At 39.4% G+C, this 19755-nt stretch overlaps 1 protein-coding gene across 1 annotated transcript in view; it reads right to left on the bottom strand.

Moving 5' to 3' along the window:
* Positions 1 to 19755, bottom strand: part of DGKH (diacylglycerol kinase eta) — a 172140-nt gene that overhangs the window by 39291 nt on the left and 113094 nt on the right. Inside the window, exons 7-16 of the mRNA XM_018560473.1 lie at positions 19352 to 19477; positions 17081 to 17183; positions 16352 to 16514; positions 16141 to 16249; positions 15371 to 15510; positions 7946 to 8027; positions 7281 to 7372; positions 5428 to 5527; positions 2180 to 2459; positions 1317 to 1433 (exon numbers count right to left, since the gene is read on the bottom strand). Coding sequence (XP_018415975.1) covers positions 1317 to 1433; positions 2180 to 2459; positions 5428 to 5527; positions 7281 to 7372; positions 7946 to 8027; positions 15371 to 15510; positions 16141 to 16249; positions 16352 to 16514; positions 17081 to 17183; positions 19352 to 19477 — 1312 coding nt within the window. The remainder of the gene's footprint in view (positions 1 to 1316; positions 1434 to 2179; positions 2460 to 5427; positions 5528 to 7280; positions 7373 to 7945; positions 8028 to 15370; positions 15511 to 16140; positions 16250 to 16351; positions 16515 to 17080; positions 17184 to 19351; positions 19478 to 19755) is intronic.

Consider the following 19755-nt stretch of genomic DNA (forward strand, 5'->3'; position numbering starts at 1 on the left):
ACAGACAATATTCAAGTTCAGTTTTTTTTTTTTTTTACAAATTCCTACCGAAGCATGGATAACGCATTGATTTTTTTTTTAAATATATATATTTTACATTTAATACAAGAAAAGTTGCAATAAGATTCCAAAAGGACCAGTGCAAGTACAGTATGTGTTTTTCAGCACACATGAATAATACAGCAGACAATACTTTGCAACCACAAAGAAAAAATAAGAGAGTTTGTCTTAAAGTGACACTTAACTCAGGAGTTAAATGTCTGTGAAGGTTCTTATTCATCCAGGTCATGGTATATCTGTAAAAAATAAGTCAAGGCAACTGGTCTTGCTGTATTTTTCTTTCAAGACTTTTCATTGGACATCCAACCAGCTTTCTCAATTCAGAACTCTGGTCAGATGTCCAGTGAAAAGTCTTCAAGAAAAATACAGCAAGTCCAGTTGCCTTGACTTATTTTTTTCAGGAGTTAAATCTTAAAAATGCATTCAAGTACCTCAACTATTAAGAAAAATGTATCTTATTTGTGTGTCAATCAGCTGCAGATCCTCAAATCACATCTGAATTCATGCTGACACTGTCCTTCCTTCTGGAGGCTGGCTACTTTTGTTCCCTAGGGTCCCTGTGTGTGTTGTAAAATAGCCACCGCTCCAAGCTCACTCTTCGAGTGAGCTTGGAGCGGTGGCTACATTACAACACACACAGAGACCATGGGGACCAACAGTAGCCGCCCTCCAGAAGGAAGGACAGTGTCAGTATGAATTCAGAGATGATTTGAGGATCTACAGCTGAGTGATGCAGAGATGAGTTACATTTTTGGTAATAGTTAAGGTACTTGAATGCATTTTAAAGTTTTAACTCCTGAGTTTAGTGTCACTTTTAAATATGTTTTAGCCACAAATTACTGAGAGGTGGTCAAGATCCCTGTAACAAACTGTTTATTTTCTGGTAATACTGGGCCTAAAAGCAGGATATGTGTAACCTCGCATTGATCCTTTCCTATATCGAGTCTAATGTTACTGCACCATGAGATATTACAATACTGGAAGTCGACAATAATGGGAAAGCCTATTATAATATACAGATGATTTTGACGCTTTGACTATTTCTTTGAACAAAACAGTCTTGAACTTGAGTCATAATAGTATAAACACTGACAAACTAAGATTTGAGAACGTCGGTTTCCCAAAAGGAAAGAAGACACAATACCAGTTATAAAAATAACAAACCAAGAGTGATTGCATTTAAAAATATACAGGATGCATGCAAATTGAGAAAAGTTATTTTGGTTTCATAATGTAATCCTGACCTGATGAGCTATCAAATTCCTTGGTGTCCTCGTCCTTCTCTTCTTCTTTTGAATCTTCTAATTCTTTTCTGTACTCCTCTGCAGCCTGGTTTTCTTGCTCCTCAGTGTGTGCATTTTGCTCATCCACCACTAAAAGGACAATACATTGCCTTACTGTCACAAAAAAACACCTCATCAGGTGAGTACATTTTTTATAGCTGTTACTGCGACTGAAATGCCACAAAATGTCAGGACTGAACCAAATTGTATCCACTCCCTCAGGCTGCAAGAACCTTTAAATGTGCAGCATAGGAAACATTTCACATTGACACACCCTGGGCACAGCCAGGTGTGGTTCACACAAGCACAATTTTATAGGGAAAAAGACAAGACACCATAAGGTCTTTTGTGTTAGCATCTCAAATATCCAGACGAATGATATCATGAAAAAAATATACAAACGTGGTTACACAAAACCACTTGAATTTTAGGTAGCTAAAGGAAGCTGCTGTAAACATTAAAAAAAATGGAAATCTCAGCATTTTTTTTTACAAGACTAAATCTGTCCATGATTAATGTGCTGCTTATTAATTAGGCAAGGGGAACTGACAATGAACACAAAGAAAAGACGCTTGGGGTATATGCACCTAAAAATTAGATATTTCATTTAAAATCTGCAACCTTTCTGAACTGAATATTCTGGTTATATCCCATACATATACATTCTGGAATTAATGACATCATTAGTAAAGAACCAATGGTCACAAGGACCTTTTCTAGCAGCAGTAATGGTCAGAAAAAGAAGAATATACCAGGATTACTGTAATATAAAATAAATAAACATAGACAGTGTGACATATTGCAATTTAGGAGTCAAGACAAAACAACCCACCCACCTTTTTCAGCTTGTTCTATGATTTGCCTGACTGCTTTTTTTAAGCTGTTGGCTCGCAGCATTAACTGCTCTCGTGGTTTGAAGAGCTTTTGTGTGGAAGACTTTGCAATACTGTCTGCTAAATGCTCCTTGCACTCAGATAGGGAATCTTCACTTGAGAATTCCTCCTCCACCTCTTCCTCAACGATTGGCGGTGTTAAGTGCGTCAACAATGGAGCAGCTTGCGCTTCTACATGGAGAGTCTGAAGCAGCAGATCAAGCTTCTCATTCAGTGTCGAACACTAGAATACAAAGATAGATAGTAATTAGCTGACTAGAAGAGAATAACAGCTACAAAACTAGATAGTGATGAAGGGGTTAATAGATGAAATTACAGCTCTTTTACTCAGGATAGCATTTATCAAATACCAAGAGTTACACGAAAGGAGCTAGGAGACAGCAAATACTGAAATAAACTGAGTTGTACTTCAGAATGTCTTAAATTTTAAAATTATATTACATTTGATCTGGTTGGTTCCATTTGTGTGCCTCCATATATATGTGGTTACTGAGACACTGTCTGAGCTCAAATTTGAGGAACAGCAACAGGTTAATATCCAAATACCATTACCACCTGGAATTAAAATGGATTTCTATTTGGATTGCTTACACAAAATAGTCCAAAATGGTGAAGTGAAATCACCTTCAGAAGTCACATAATAAGTCAAATAAAGACCACCTGTGTGCAATCTAAGTGTCACATGATCTATGTATATATACACCTGCTCTGAAAGGCCCCAGAGTCTGCAACACCACTGAGCAAGGGGCACCACCAATCAGGCGGCACCATGAAGACCAAGGAGCTCTCCAGACAGGTCAGGTACAAAGTTGTACAGATCAGGGTTGGGTTATAAAAATATCCAAAACTTTGAACATCCCACGGAGCACCATTAAATCCATTATTAAAAAATGGAATATGGCACCACAACAAACCTCCCAAGAGAGGGCAGCCCTCCAATGTGCCATCCTTTGAAAGGGGGGGGGGGCAGCGTTTTAGTGAGAGCCACTTTCGTTTAGTAGTATTGTATATTTTTAAGTCTTCAGATGAACCATTAAGTGATTATTGTATAATTGACTAATGTTACTTATTGATCTGCTGCTTTAACCTTTGCATCATGTTAAAAACTGTGTAGATGATGTGGTTAGGATTGTGGTTTGCCGGCAAGGTGCTCTGTGCGAGATACTGATTGCTTACACTTTCACTATGGCAACAGTGAAGTATTTGTATTCTGAGCTCCGCTTCCTCTGACGTGCCGCTAATGAAGTCACATAGTATTTGACGTAATGCACATAGGGCGGGACAGAGGAATCGGCCAAATGCGGTGGAATCTGCTGTCTGCCGCTTCTTACCATGAGCTAAGGCTGGACTTAATTCTTGCTGTGGGAGGAGCGGGTGGGAGAGAGTTTAACGAGCGGGTTGAGGTGGATGGGGTTATTCATGCTGAGAGACACTTCAAAGCTTCCTGCTGTTTGCTTTTAAATGCGATCTTACTTGCTAATGCGAGTCATTTTAATAAAACCTTTTATCTACTTGTATGCACTATGTTCTCTATTTATCCTTTGCATAAGTAATATGCACAAGAAGAGGACCGTTTCTTGCCAACTAAAGAGGGAAAAGAGTGAATTGTGGAATTAAATATAACAAGAGTGCACATTCAGACCTTTGTAAGAGAGGTCTGAGAAGGAGGTGACCAGACTGTTTGGGAAGGGGTGTTCATGCGTGGGGAGTGGTGGATTGGTGGAACACAATAGGGCGGGCACAGGAGTAGTGGAAACCTGTCACTAATTGAATTGACTTGTCTATGGACTCAATTGCTATTTAAGAAGAACATTTAAAGGGATATTATTGGTTTTTGTTGTATTCTTTACTTTCATTTGATAGTAATTTAATTCACAGCGTATGGATATTCACATTGATTTGATTTAGTGGATGTGACACTTGACAATACATTGTTTTTAGCAATTTTTTTCACTTGGTTTCACTTTATTTCACATTTGAAGAGGAATGCATATCTGTACGTTGTGATTTTTGTGCTTAGGAGATATAGATATTTAGGGCAGCACTGTTCTAGTATTTGTTGGTCATTCACTTATATATTTAGTGTAGGCAGCAGGCAGTTGACCTGTATTGGCGCAAGATTATTTTGTACATATTTGGTATACTCAAATTCAACCTGGAACTTTCTGTGATAATGAAAGACAGTAGAATTATGTTCTTATAAATCCAATGATTAGCACTATAGTAAGCCACTGATTTAGCAAGCTAAACCTGGACATTTCAACAACAGTTTTCCCATGTGGTAATTAGTGTGTTCCAAAATGATTAAATTATATTTCCTTATCTAAACCCCCCCAATAAATGTAATATACTGCAGCCTACCATTCCTTAGATATGATCCCTGCATTAGTTTTTCTTAGACTTTTTTCCCTTTATTTTGTTCTTAATTTTTTTTAGAAAAAAACCTGTTGCTGTAACTGCCTAAAAAGTGTTAGCTGGAGTTTTGTTTTCATGTGTCAGTCAAATCCATCTAAAACTGCCAGTACACCTAACACTACCTCCCCATCTTGATACAGGAAGTGTGTTACTGGTCGAATCACCAGGTGAAAATAAAGGGGGAAAAAAGCCTAAAACAAAAAAAAAGGAAGAAGAAAACCAATGCAGCCATTACATCTAATGGCTTGTTCACACCGAAAGTGTGTGCATTCCAGAGCGGTAGCTGCTGGAACGCACCACAAGCCCTATTTTATATAATACAATGCACCGCCACGCCCCCTCCCCAAAACACAAGGGGAAGCTTCTCAGCGATCGCAGTGCGTTCCAGCAGCTACCGCTCTGGAACGCACATGCTTACGGTGTAAACAAGGCCTTAGTGATGGTGAGCTGCAATATGTAAAAGTTTTGATTTTGGGTTTGGATACACTTTAAGTATCTGAAACAGCCTGTAAATAACAAAATCTTTTCTTACTATTTTAAAAGAAATTTCAAAAGAGTTAACTAACAAGATGGCTATTTGCTGCTTCCCACTAAACATATTGCATCAATAAAATCTAATTATTGAAAGATTTTAAATACAAGTTAAATGTAAAATGAAACATCAGTATATACAAAGATATGCAGAACATTTTCAGTGTGCACATGTTTTAAACATCTACAATGCCTATAGGCAGCATGAAAGGGCTTTTATTTTAAAAATACCAATTTACAGTTACCTTTATTGCCATTGCTTCTGCCTCCTCTGAATTTTCCATTGGCTTTTCATAGGTTTTCCCAACCTTTGCAACAAAGTCTTTCACTGTCTCGCACAAAACCCTGCAGGAGGAAACACGAGAAAAGATTGCCTTTAAATGCCAATCATTATTGCTCTACACGCATTATTTTTATATACAGAACAGGTTCAACAGTATAGCTCATTTTGCCATAATGGAGCACTTCTGCTAAACAAACATCACCACGTTAACAATTAAGCAGTATGCTCTATCCCTCATACTAATGTATCATGGGGGCCTCTAAGGTACATAAACACATCTATAAAAACAAAAAAATCAAGAATGCAGTGCAGTATATTTAGATGAACCCATATTTACTATGAGGCTTAACCCTTTCGCTGCCAAGGCCTTTTTTTGCACACGTAATAATACACATTTTAAAGCTGAAAATTACTTAAAAACACCCAATTATATAATTTTCTGAAAGCAAAGACACTGTAGAATAAAATGGTGGCAGTAGCAAATTTTTACGCCTCATGATATTAGCGCAACTCTTTATCAAGCTCAAAAATGTAGTAAAAAATGCACTTAAGTAAAAAGCACAATACCCATTTTTTTTGTAAAACATAAAAGATTAGGTTAGGATGAGTAAAAAGATACCCCACATGCCCATGTTAAAGTTGTGTGCATCTGTGAAACGGTGACAAAATACCACAGCCCAAATTGTCCACAGGTGATGCTGTAAAAGCCCCTACAGGTCATCAGTTTAGAGATATCCGTGAATATTGGCCCGAGAATTATTGCTATTACTCTGGCGCACGCGGCAATACCTAACATGTGTAGTGTAATCGCCATTTGTTTACGTAGACGCAACAGACATGTGTTTACGATAGTACCTGCTCGCTTGGCCGGGGGACTTTAAACGTTTTTTTTAGTATTATTTGTTAATCTTATTTTTTTTTTACTTTACTTAATTGCTATTATATAAAGGGGCTTACAAGCACTTCACCGGCCTGTGGAAGCGATCTGGTGACAGCTCACCCGCCAGAGCCGCTTCCAGTGTAGCCAGTTCAACCACCGGGAGTCTGTTTAAAAGGGGCCCGCTGCCAGCGACATGACATACGTCGGTGGCAGCGAAAGGGTTAAAATGATGACTGCATACATTGTACACGTTTACGCAGTGAGATGTGGAATGCACTATGCATGTATCAAGGCCTATTTTTGCAAAACAATTTCATGCCAATCATACAATTTTCACATTTACAAGCAGCTAAAGAGGAACTTTGCCCAAATCTTCAAAAACACAACAAAGGCACTGTTAGAAATGTTTAGTAATGGCAATCTATCCCTCTCCCTTTACTTCCTGAAAATCTGGCACATGTGACTAGGACGTGTGACCATGCATATCATCTCCGGGGAGAAAATTGCCTTTCACTGAGATCTCGTGGGAATACAGATGAGATTTCCCAGCAATGCTCTGCTGATGTAACCTTCCCAGAATGCAATGCTTGGACACAATTACATCATTTGTGCCAAAGTTGACCAGGAAATAGAAAAAAGGAAATTGTAAATCAAATAAAAATATGTTTAGCTAATGAATGCAAAATGATCTCATATCAGAATGCAGAGCTGTATTCTGATGTGATTTTTAGTCAAAGGGGGTAAAGGTCAGCTTTAAGTATAACTGTAGAGGATCTCACTTACAAAACACCTTTTTTCCACAGCCGTATTGAACATTACTTTAACGCACAAACAGGAATAAACTCCCACCAGTGTAATGCCTTTGTAAGCTATGGAAAACCAATACATAAGAAGCCCAATGAGTGCCCAAAGTGACAGTGTGACCAGTCACTCACTTTGCAGAGGATATGACTACAGAATGCTTGTCTGAATTCAGAATCTTAGCCAGATGGGTTGCCACTGAGTCTTCATATGCAGATATCTGAAACTAGAAAGAAGGTGCCATTTGATCTGTATGCATTTTTCTATATAACAAAAAAATTACAGAATAATGGAGATGAAAACAAGCTGTGTGTGGGAGACGGCCTTGAATGACACACCTAATTTTGGAAATTTTCACCGGAGAGATACATTTTAATGACAACCCTACATTTATTCAGCATGTATCGTGTGCAATTTGCCTAATCTGAAGACGTCACAGACCAGGAAATAGCTAACTGAGAAGTTTGTAGGGAAACTCCACCCCATAGACTTTATGAGTGTGTATTACATGTAAGAAAAATCTCTTGGGGGTTTAATCATTCCTGAATCACGTCATGACTTCAAAGATTCTTCTCCACACTCCCACAGGTGACTGGAGTGGTAGGCCAATGAAGGGATAGCAAGCATATACTGCTGCAGTGCCCAGCATTAAAGTGAACCTGATGCTTTGCTTTGCATGAGCAAAAGTATAGTTTCACTTCAAAATTTGCAGAAATTGTTAAACCTAATAGCAAAGTTCTTTGTTACTTACAAATTCAACTTCAGACAGTGTATTGTTGGCAGAACAGCATGTACTAACCTCGTCAGACTCCTCTTCTGGAGATATAGGAAGAATAGATACCTTTGAAGGTAATTTCAGCTCATATGACATTATACTCCATCTGCAATACACAGACATTATCTGGTGTCTAAGCATTTACTACTTTCACCGGATAAACATAAGAGTACATATACAGTATACAGGTATACATATTTCATATCTTTTAGTACTACAAACTTTAATTAAATATCTTATTAGAATTTTAGGAAAAATACTCATAGCTTTGAAGGTGATAAACATCTTAGCATCTTTAGAAGGCAGACATGCAAAACCAGCCAGAGACTTTAAAGATAAGTCTCCAACAGCTTTGCATGTGTAGATTCTACAAATTTTGCTCAATATTCTTGTCAACATTACTAAAACTCTATTAGGCTGGATGGAGAACGGTTGGTGAACAGGAACTTTCACGTCTCACTACAGTTCCTAAGTTTGAGATTTGGGGGCTGACTTGTTTCGTGCTGTGCATTTTTACCACGATTTGGGGTAACAAACGCGCGACAAATGCGCGTTTTCGAGGGCTATCCTGCTGTATCCTAATGGATATGCGCAGAAAATATGCTCCAAAGAAGCTCCTGTACTTCTTTGGGCGTAGGGCATTTTTCAGAGCGTTCCTACGCGCTGAAATACGCTCAGGTGGGAACCATGCCCATAGGCAATTATTGGTTTTCACAAGTTGAGCGTTTTACAGCGTGTAGGAACGCACTGTAAAACGCCCAGGTGTGAACCAGGCCTTAGGGCTGATGTTCTGCTTGAAGGCCAACTCCTCTCATGCGTCTTTAGAATTACCCTGCATTTGTCAGAAATGGAGAAGGATTTGGGGGGTCATTGTAGACCACAAACTGAAAGGTAGTTTGCAGTGCCAGGCTGCTGTAAAACAAAGCTAGCAGGGTCTTGTCCTGTATTAAAAAGGGGATGTATTGCAGGGAAAAGTCTATAATTTTGCCACTTTATAGATCATTGGTTCGACCTCATCTGGAGTACGCGGTCCAGTTCTGGTCACCAGTACTAAGAAAAGATGTCCTTGAGTTGGAAAAAGTCCAGCGGAGGGCAACCAAACTAATTAGGGGTATGGAGGACCAGAGCTACGAGACAAGGCTACTAAATGTAAACATGTTCACATTGGAGGTGAGGAGATTAAGGGGGGATATGATCTCCATGTACAAAATGTTCAATGGTGGTAGCAACATTAGCGATAAACTGTTTAAAATTAACTCCATTACAAAAACTAGAGGCCACCACCTAAAATTTGGTGGAAAAAAATTCCAGCACAAGGGGCGAAGGGGGTTCTTCACAGTAAGATCAGTTAGGGTCTGGAACTCACTGCCACAGGCGGTGATTTCAGCAAAGAATGTGGAATTGTTCAAGAAACTTTTGGACGATTTCTTAAGGGACCGTAATATACAGGGGTACAGGTACTCCTAGAATGAGATCCTAATAGGTTGGACTTGATGGACTAATGTCTTTATTCAACCTCAAATACTATGTAACTGTCTCTATCCATCCTATCCTCAGCCCTTACAATTTTCTGTGGGATTTGTGTTCCAGAGAAGGGTTTTCCTATGATTTTTACACAAATCTCAGCTTTGAACAACATACGGACTGTAATTGTCCCACGGACAGTTTTTCTCATTTTAGCTGTGGATCACTGCAGCTACTTCAGAGATGAAATAGTATCTTGATTACTCTTGAACTGATACTATTCATTATCAAATCATTTGTTGAGTTAAAAAGCGTAGGTGATCTTTCCCTTTTATTATTGCACACATTTTTAACACAGGTTTGAATCCCTAAAGCTAGCTAATGGGAGGGTCAGAATGCTTGCTGTTCTTGATAAATGTTGGCCTATAAGATATGCTCTCTCTTTAGTACAACACAATAACACTCTAAAGAGGTTTTTTGGGCAGGTAGATTGAGCTGAACAATGCGAGCTCCCCCTGTGTCTCCTAATGTCCTAAAGCAATCCTGGAACAAGTAGAGGTGAGGCACTGATTTTAAAAAGTGTAGTTCCACTTTTGCAGTCAAATTTGAGAAAACCTCTCTGTATGTTTGTTGCGTGTTCCCATTCACACAACATACCCCAAAAAAGTTTTCTTTTCTTACCTTTTAGCTCTTTTTTTTTCTTTTGGTGAAGACTTTTGTGCAGATGCCAACCTACTCTGAGTAGTAGTGCGAGAGTGAAACTATAGTGACAGACTGAGCTTCCTCTCATTAGAACACAATGCCTCAAAGGCTTTAACCCTTTGTTAGGACAGACAGTGTTCAAATCTAGTTTACAACTGATAACGAGACGTGGTTAAACATAACTTTGCACAACCCCCTCCTTCAAATAACACATAGGAAGGTTAGGTAGGATTTTTAAGCAAGTATAAAACATTTTTAAATGTTAGCGGCAATTTTTTAAGTTATGTTATGTAAATCGGGAACACAAAACATAAAATAGGTGTCATCCCAATTTGCCTGCAAAAGTGGAACTGCACTTTAAATCAGATCAGCCAGAATGTGATAAAGCAGAATGGCTCTGGTGAGGCAATTCCCAACAAACACAGGATGTCCCTCAAACAAGAGAACAATAAATTGAAGGCCTACATTTAATTAAATGACAGCGCCAAGCAAAAACAATACAAGTGTCCGAAAACTTTTTCAGATCTACTGTTAGTACTGATAAAAGATTTGCTTTGTAGCAGTCTACAACAGCTATATATGACCACAAAAAAAATCAATAACACTCAACTAAAACAGCAACAAACAATGTAAACAACTCAATTATTCATCAGATGGCTTTTACTTTTCAGACAAGCTCAATTTCTGTAAAGAATGTGAAAAACAGAAAGAGAATAATAATATAAAATGGAAATCAGAAGGCAGGAAGAAACCACTGTGGACCACAAAGTAAAGGACTACAAGCAATACTGAAAAAAAGAGCAGTGCAACAAGACTTTCATCCAGAACAAATGAAGGTCTAAAAATGACTTATTACCATTTATAAAACCAGCTTATATATTAAGCCTATAATTTACTATTCCGTCAGCACTTCTTGTGGAAATTAAAGAGAAATGTTCTATTTAACATTAACAATAATAATTCTATTACAAAACGACCATCACAAAAACAGAAGAATCACAGCTCACAGCGAAGATGATCCAAGTATAAAGCTACTATTACCCTATAGAATTCATGTACATTTTAAAAAGTGCAACTCCATCTTTATCTGAATTTTATATTTAATCATTTTTATTGGGTTTTCTTTAAAAGGAGAACTATGGGGTTAAGGCTTTTCCCCATAGTTCTCCTTAGGGTAACGGGAGGACTCAAACTAGCGTCCTCCCGTCACCCAAAGCTCAGTATACCGCGAGCTGTAGCTCGCGGTATACTGAGACGCCGCAGCTGAAGCGGATCCCAACAATTATGCCGGGATCCGCCCAGCTGCTTGACTGACAGCTGGCTCTGCCTATCTAGAGGGAGAGCCAGCTGTACCCGCCCCCTCCCCCGTCCGTTCCCCCAGTCAGCGCTGGCAGATCGGAGCGGGGAGGGGGGAATCCAGCCCCTCCCCCTGTCACGGGAGAGAGCCGTGACAGGATCGAGAGGGGAGTGAACGCAGTTATATGTTTGCTCACCTCCCGATCTACTGAGCCGACCTGTGACAGTCTCATTGTCACAGGTTGCCTAGAACTATGAGGTGAGTGAAATGCACTCGCCTCATAGTTCTCCTTTAAACAAAAAAAGACATTTGTACACAGGTGTGAATCTTAAAGCCAATAGGTTACAGTAGTCTCATACAATGTACTAGGTAATGTTATATTATCACACCAAGTACATATGGTCATCATAGAATTAGTAGCATGCTCAGATGTAGCAAGCAGTAGTACACTAGGAAACGCCAAAGTTCTTACAGCATAAAAAGCCATGGTAAGACGCTGTCCCAAAAGACGAGAGGGAGCAGTGTCCCTCAATGATAATCAGAGTACAAAAAATAAGGTTTTTGTACCTGCCATAAAATCTTTTTCTTGGAGTCCACTGAAGGACACAGGATTTAGGAAGAAACAATTGGGTTACAGGCCCTGTACAACCCCACCTCCAAACATTATGCCTCAATTATGTGAACAGCACATAGGCCAAAAAAACAGAGACCCCCTCTTTTGGACCTGTGTCTATCAATGATCTCCTAGAAAAATCGTATTTTCTTTATCGGCCATTAAGGGACACAGAAATTCAGAAACAAAAGCAGTCCAACCGAGTGGTGGCAACAGCCACTGATGAATTTAGGAAAGGAACATGAGCCATCTGCAATGGCCAGATGGACTAACACACAAATAAGAACCAGGGGAGGTGATGTTCCCTTCAGAACATGGGAACTGCCGACGACGCAAGGGAGGTCACATAGGATCAGCTGAATGCTTGGACCAGGGCAAGAATCACTGCAAAAGGAAATAACACAAAGCCCACAACCACAGAAGTTGTGATCCAAGCAACTACCAACAGGTGGAGCAATATAACCTCCCAAATGGGGAGAACTTAGTGACAACAAGAATACTCAACAGAGTAAGAACAGGTGGTTTAAGGATGACAAAAGACCCAAGCCACAAACTTTGACCTAGGCATCAGGGAATTAAGCATCCAAGAAGGAGTAGGGATATCTAGGCTACCCATTAAAATCTTGTATCGTATAATCACGATAGAAAAGTATCTGGAAAATACCCCAAAAGGTCATGGTAAAGGACCTTAGGAGTTGAAGACAACCCCAAGGCAACAGCAAGCCTTGGTTGAGTGAGCGGCTCCATTTGGCCAATCAACGACCGACCCGACCCCTCCTAAACAGGTTGTACACCGGTATATCACCTGCCAAGTTATGTGAGCTGTCCAGACATGTTTCTGGGGAAGCTGTGCCACAGCTCTGGACCTGAAGAACACGCTACTGCCAACAATGTCCACAGACATCTGGTACAATGTAGAGCCCAGTGCCCAAAGGTCACAGGCAAGGCAGTTTAAAAGTGAAAGGCAAGCCAGAAAGGCACAGGCAAGCCCTGCATTCTTCAAGTCCAGTGGGATTCCAATACAGCCTCTAAAGCTGTGATGAGCATACAGCCATCCAGATAACTGCTGTGTAGCTCAAGCAGCATTCTATTAAAATCTTGATTGAAGTTATGGCAAAAAATATAAACGGTGTACCAAGTATTTTGATGGAGAAAAAATAAAGAAAGAAAAAATTAGACTTAAAAAAAAAATGGGTCAGGATTTTTTTCAGCAGAGCTGAGGAAAAGGTGTCCAACCTCCTAAGACACTTAGTTGAGCCATGAAGTTTGGAGGCGAGATTAAATGGGGGCTGGCCTTTAAATCATTTTTGCCAATGTATAAACGTTCTGTAGGCAGCAGCATATAACCCAGTAGTTTCTGAACTCCTATGTTTCTCAATAGGCAAAAAAGAAAATCACATTTTCTCTATAGCTAATGAGTGACACAGGACTAAAGGATTCTATACTACAGAATGCTCAAAAGAAAAAACAACAGAGCAAAATGCAAAGAAAGCGGGTCACAGAGCCATCTGAAAGACCTTACAGCCAAAACTACCAAATATTTAATACCTTTTAGATTTTTTTGCTAAAGCAGGCAAGATGGCCGATTACAGGTTTTACAGGTTTTTCTCAGCACAATCTCGGTCTGTCCTAATGGAAAGGCTTAGGACTGAAATTTGAGGATTGTGTTTCTCTCATTCACTTAATAAACATACAATGGACAAACCACCTCAGACCCCTCACAGCCTCTCCTAACATTGCAAAGAAAGATAAGCCAGTAGAAATGTTAACCCTTAAACTCTAACCCAAGTAAAAACAGTTTAATTTTTCTTATGATTTTTTTTGTGAATGGGAACATATAACAAATATAAAGTAGGTGTTATCCCAATTCGGCTGCAAAAGTGGAAATACACTTTAATGAATGAGATGAAGTTGAACTTTTTTAAAGTGCTTTTTACTTGTTCAAAAATCCTTCCTAGCTTCCCCCTATTTAATGTGCAGGAGGGTTCTGCAGGAAGTTCTGTTTACTCTAGTTACCACTGTCTTTACTGTGCTGGCAGATTTCATTATCTGTTGAAATGTAGAAGTAGAATTGAACACTGTTTAAAGGGTTGAAGACTTGAGATGGAGCTCAGTCCGTCCCCTGTTTGTCCCTCTACTTTCACTTTTAAACTGCTTATAGTAGCCTTGAAAGTACACAAAGGCCTTCACCCAGAAACATCTAAAAAGGCAAGAAATATATAAATGTTTAATGCATGCTGTGTGAATGGGAACACATAACACATATATAGAGGAGTTTTCTCAAATTTGAACTCAAACTAAGTTAAGTAAAATGATTTAACAGAATGTGTGGGATGATCACAAGTTTAAACATGGAGTTTTCCTTTCAGGTACATAACTCTGTTGCAAATCTCACTATTCAGAAAAGCTGTTATTTATTCTTTCCTATCCCATAATACTCTTCCATCAGTCAGACACCCTTAGCCAGTTTACTCTAGTGTGATCCTAACCACCAAAAAGATCACAAAGTGTACGCAAATGCAAATTATACATGTGACAATGTCACATAATAACAAGGTAATGCTACCAGGTACAGGATCATTTGATTTCCTTAGGAGGAACAGTCAAGCAAAAACATTGCTCATACGACAGAGAATGTTTCCAAAATTTGAGTTCTACAGACAACAGATTTCTAAGCAAATTTATTTTGTGACAATCTCTGAGTTTTCTAATACTCTCTGAGTATTTCATTTGTAATCACTCTTTCTTCCATCCATTATATAATATCTTAGGGTAGCTTCTTGATAAATAAATATATAGAAAGCCAGAAAATACGACAAAAACAGCAAACCAGGCAGACACAGTATACAATACCCAGTCAGAGTTTCTACATAAAGATTACATAAAATAATGTGTACCTGACACATTTTTCTAAGCCAAGCATGTCATTCAAGCTCGGTTACTATTATTGTCCTCTCTTAAGCATCCAGCATAAGGCCTCATGCACACACAACGCAAGAGCAAAATTGTATATTGCGTATATACGCGCATATATGTGCGTATGTATACGCGCGTATATGCAATACCAGAATGCATCATTCGTAATAGAAATTTCAATGAACTGTACGCACGTATATGCATCTCGGGTCCATTCTGTTTCTGCACAGCGCAAATATACGGCTCCATACACAGCTATGTGTATGGAGCCATTTATTTGCATATGCTGCATATGGGACAATACGTGCAAATACGCAGCGTATTGTACGGTAGTGTGGATGAGGCCTAAGACATTAAAGCATAATGGTTTTGTAGTGATGCACATCTTGCACATGGTATTAACTTAATTTTCTTTCAATGTAACTTTAAAATAGTCCCAAGACAAATGGCAACTTACCGGTCCAGCATCTTTGTACTTGCACGTTCCAATTTTTCCAGAATCTGAGGCAGTTGTGTATCATCATCACAGGAGCCACCCCAGCCGAGAACCCGAGCCAAGTCATTTCCAGTACCCAGAGGAAGAACACCCAACTGACACTAAAATTACAAACACAGATTGAAAAAGATTGGACAAGACAGGTACACAAACTTTAATCATTCTATAAATAGATCATTTTAGATCATTCACAACCACGAAGGAAAACATGATCTGGTTACTTCATGAAACTTGTTTGTGGTTAAACCCCCATCCCTGATCTTTTCCCAAGTCTCACTTTTATTACCCCATTTTTGCTAGGTATTTGCTGTCTTGGGACCCCAAACATATGGACATTTTTCTATACTAACCAATCAATTTAGCAGTCCCTGAAGATCAGACCCAGTATGTTTTGTTTACAATGAATATCATTTAAAACATATATTATGGTGTCTTTAGCAATGTGTAAATCTCTGCAGCAATCATGTGCCAAAAGCCAATATTCACACAGGAACAAGCACACATTTGATGTTCTCTTTCATAAACATGCCTAAAACAAATTGCGAAATGCTATGTCAATATAACATTTAAACAAAAAACCACATAGCCAAACTAATATGTTACAGCTGTATGCATTTTAATTGTATAGATGTAAATGGGCACTGTGCTGTATGAAATAAATGGGCAAATAAATGCAGTGATCTAGAGAAGTGTTGCTTTTTCAACCATCTAAAGATATTTCACATACTGACCTGTTTATGTAAGCTTAATTTATCTATCTCAGACAAAACCCAGCCAACACTTCCATCTCCCCCACACACAAGAATTCGGAAATTATCAAACTTCTGAAATAATCGTAAACTAAAAGAAAAGGAAATTACAGGTTTAAATCAATAAACATTTTTTTGTGAAGTTTACAGAATCATTTAAGTCCAAGGAAACAATATGTTTCAAAGTCCTCACCCTAAATGAGGTCCCCCGTTCATCAAGTCAAACACCTGAGCAGGATTAAGCAACTGTTTGAACCGCCGGAGGAATTTCACACCCTGATTGTCTCCACTTTTGGAATTAACAAATACAAGCAGCGGACTGGCACAGGAGGGTGGGCAGGTCGCTTTCCAGAACCCTGGCATAATGAGAAATCAGATTTAGTAACATTTGAATACACAATGAATTAAATGTATACAAAGATCTATTGCCATTTAATGCAGCCTAACATTCTGCATTTTAGAAATACTGCCCTGTATTTCCTGAGATACGGACCAAAAATGCTTAAAGTATAACTCCATGTTTTAAGTACAAGAACTGACAGCAAACTGTTGCTGGTAAGGAATTCCCAAGCCTGCATTGACAAAAGACCAGCGAGTATCAAAAGCACCCATCAGAAAGAAAATGCATACAAAGTTCACACATTAACTATGCAGTCTTCAGTATCTTCTTTTAAGTTATGCACATCCCTTATCATTCAGTTATAAACTGATAATTTTCTTGTTCCACCCTCACTTCAGGGAATGGATGCAATTCTAAGAAAGGATCTTACATGAAAGCACAGTATGCAATGGCTGGCATGATGGCAACATTTTGTGCAAAACACTAGATGATATATAGATAGTACGCACAAAATGTTTTGTACTGCCTTACAACACTGCAACATAATACTTGGTAAAAAGACAACATTCTTTGGGTACTTACCATCAGAATCTATACTGTTAAGTGCTGTTGGAGGTATTATAGACACCTTGCATTGGCCGAGTGGACACTTCCGAGGGTACTGGTCCTTGCAAGCAGTATGTACCTGCAGAACATCGTATCAAAAGGAATAAAAGCCTACATTTCAATTGACTGCAACACAAAATAGAATCTTTATTGCAGTGTATTCATAATAAAACTCTTTTTTTTTTTAAGTTAGCACACATCCAGGATCATTTGCCCCCACCTCAATGCCCACCGTCGAACTTTCCTCACCCTAATGCTGTGCCCATTGGCCCTGTTCTTGTCCTGGAGGTATGCTAGCTCCTTTCAGATCAGCTGCTTCTGGTGGCAGCTGAAGGCAAAGTGTTTGGCAACAATTGTAAAGAGCTGCAGGGACTCATTCAACATCAGCAGGGCCACAGACATCAGTAGCACCCTCGCTTCAAAATACCACCTGGTATGTCTCCAAGTTCTTCACTGCCAGCAAAGCCTCAGCTTGGCACAGCACACCAGTCACCTTCCACTACTTTTGGAGCCAGCAAAGTCTCGGTTCAACACAGCACCCTCATTGGTTCATTCTTCTTTGGAAACCTGCAAGGCTTTGGTGCAGCAGTGGGCCCCTGCCATCTCCAGCTTCTCCAATACCAGCAGAGTCTCAGTCTAGCACAGCACCCCCAACCACCTCCCCACAGGGAGGAATCACTCCGCCAAAGCAGCAAAGAAACGTCATCCATGCCACGAGCTGTGCTCGGAAAACCAGTTGTAGTGAAAAGGGTAAGGGCGCATGGGTAAAGAAGATAGCTTAAGACTGCCTGCAATGTTGAAGATAAGGATGTATCTAAGGGGCACTTTGCTGTGTCTGCACAGGAAGTACTGGGGGTACATGGGATAAGCTGGGGAGTTGGAGGCATTGTGACTATGTTTAAGGATGAGAGGGGGCCATTAGTTTGTGAAAAGATGGGGAGGCTGGCCCCTTCTCACTACACTACACACTGGCTGCCGTCATACTCCTCTCCTCCACCATCTGCCCACCCTTGTACCTTCTGCACAAACTGGGCACCGTCTTACCCTCGACTCTCCTCTCCCACTTATACTTCCCACTGTCATACCCTCTGCATTCCTCTCGAGGTTCATACTGCCTACTGTCATCCCTCAAGCACTCCTCTTCTGCTCATACAGCCTGCCTTCATACCACACACTCCTTTCCTCAACACGTTAACTGATGTCATACCTTCTGCACTCCTGCCCCGCACATATTGGTCGCTGCCATACACTCCACACTCCCCTCATATTGCCTGTTGTTCATACCCCAGACACACCACTCCTATACATATGCTGCCCACTGTCACACCGCCGCACTCCTGCCCTATGCATATTGTCCACTGCCATACCCTCTACGCTGTTCTTCTGCACATACTGGACACTGACTTATTGTCAACTATACTGCTTTCAAAAACACTTCTGTAGCAAGGTTTGAAATATCCCCAACCTTGCCCATTCTGGAAAGGGCACACTTTTGCTAGTAGGCTACAATGGGAAAACATGTAGATACAAACATATGGTAATGTACAGATATACATCTTTGCCATCATAGTATATAGAGCCACACTTTGGATACAGAAAAATGTGACAATTCTTCATAACAATTAGAAAATGATCTGAAAAGCAACAACATTGTGGGACATTTAGTGCTGTCTGATCTCAGCTCTGTATTGACACAATGGGACGTAGGTTTTAAAATTTTTATTCCACCTTTTGGCCTCCCCAAAAAATATAATACATAACCAATATATTAAATAGTCTTTTCCTTCGTTTTTTATTTAATAGAAGTTACGATTTTTGAAAATCAGGCTTCAAAAAAAAAAAAAAAAAAAGATGGTAGTTTGTTACACTGATTTGTCTGCTCTGCATAGACTTTATCTTCCCTATTGAATCTCAAATGTTTGTTTAGAGAAAAATTTCAGCAGGCTGTTACAAAAAAAAAAAAAAGGGTGCCTGAAATGTCAGCAATAAAAGAGAGATTGAAACGCACAATATTTTTTCTAGAATAGGCATGGAAAGTGTTTCTTTTTTTCATGGATATTTACTTTCGCAAATCCCACTCTTGTTCAAATGGTATGATCAAGTATGGAATAGTTTTGTACAACATTCATTTTTCAAGAACCCAAATATTAAAACATTCAATATGCTTATGCCCAGGCACACAATGCACCAACGTGTTGGAAATGCTGATTATTATCTAGTACAATTAAAAGTCTGCTCATTGCTCACCATTGCTTTACACCAAAGGCACCGCCAATCCTGTAGACGTAAGACACTGCCACAGGTTTTGTCACAAACAGCACATTTGGCACTAACAGGAAGGTTTCCCTCTAGCCACTGATGGGGCATTGCTATCTGTAGAGGCAAACATTGTGAAAAATGTTACCAGATACTGTATCTGTAATAGAAAGGGGACTATAAAAATAACAATACTGTATATGAAATGTACTCCAGCTGAAAAGTAGAGGACTCCACAAAAGGAAGGGGTCTGTATTTCTGGACTAGGATATCTGCCAGGAATTGCTGTCTGTGTTGCCGGTACGGCATCGTTACCAGAACAGCATTTAAGAAGAACTTTTGTAAACATGGGTACAGACGGTAGTAATGACAAAATGCTCTTAAAAGTACACCCA

This window comes from Nanorana parkeri, unplaced genomic scaffold (assembly GCF_000935625.1).
Source record: "Nanorana parkeri isolate BGI_ZX_2015 unplaced genomic scaffold, ASM93562v1 scaffold457, whole genome shotgun sequence".
NCBI lineage: Eukaryota > Metazoa > Chordata > Amphibia > Anura > Dicroglossidae > Nanorana > Nanorana parkeri.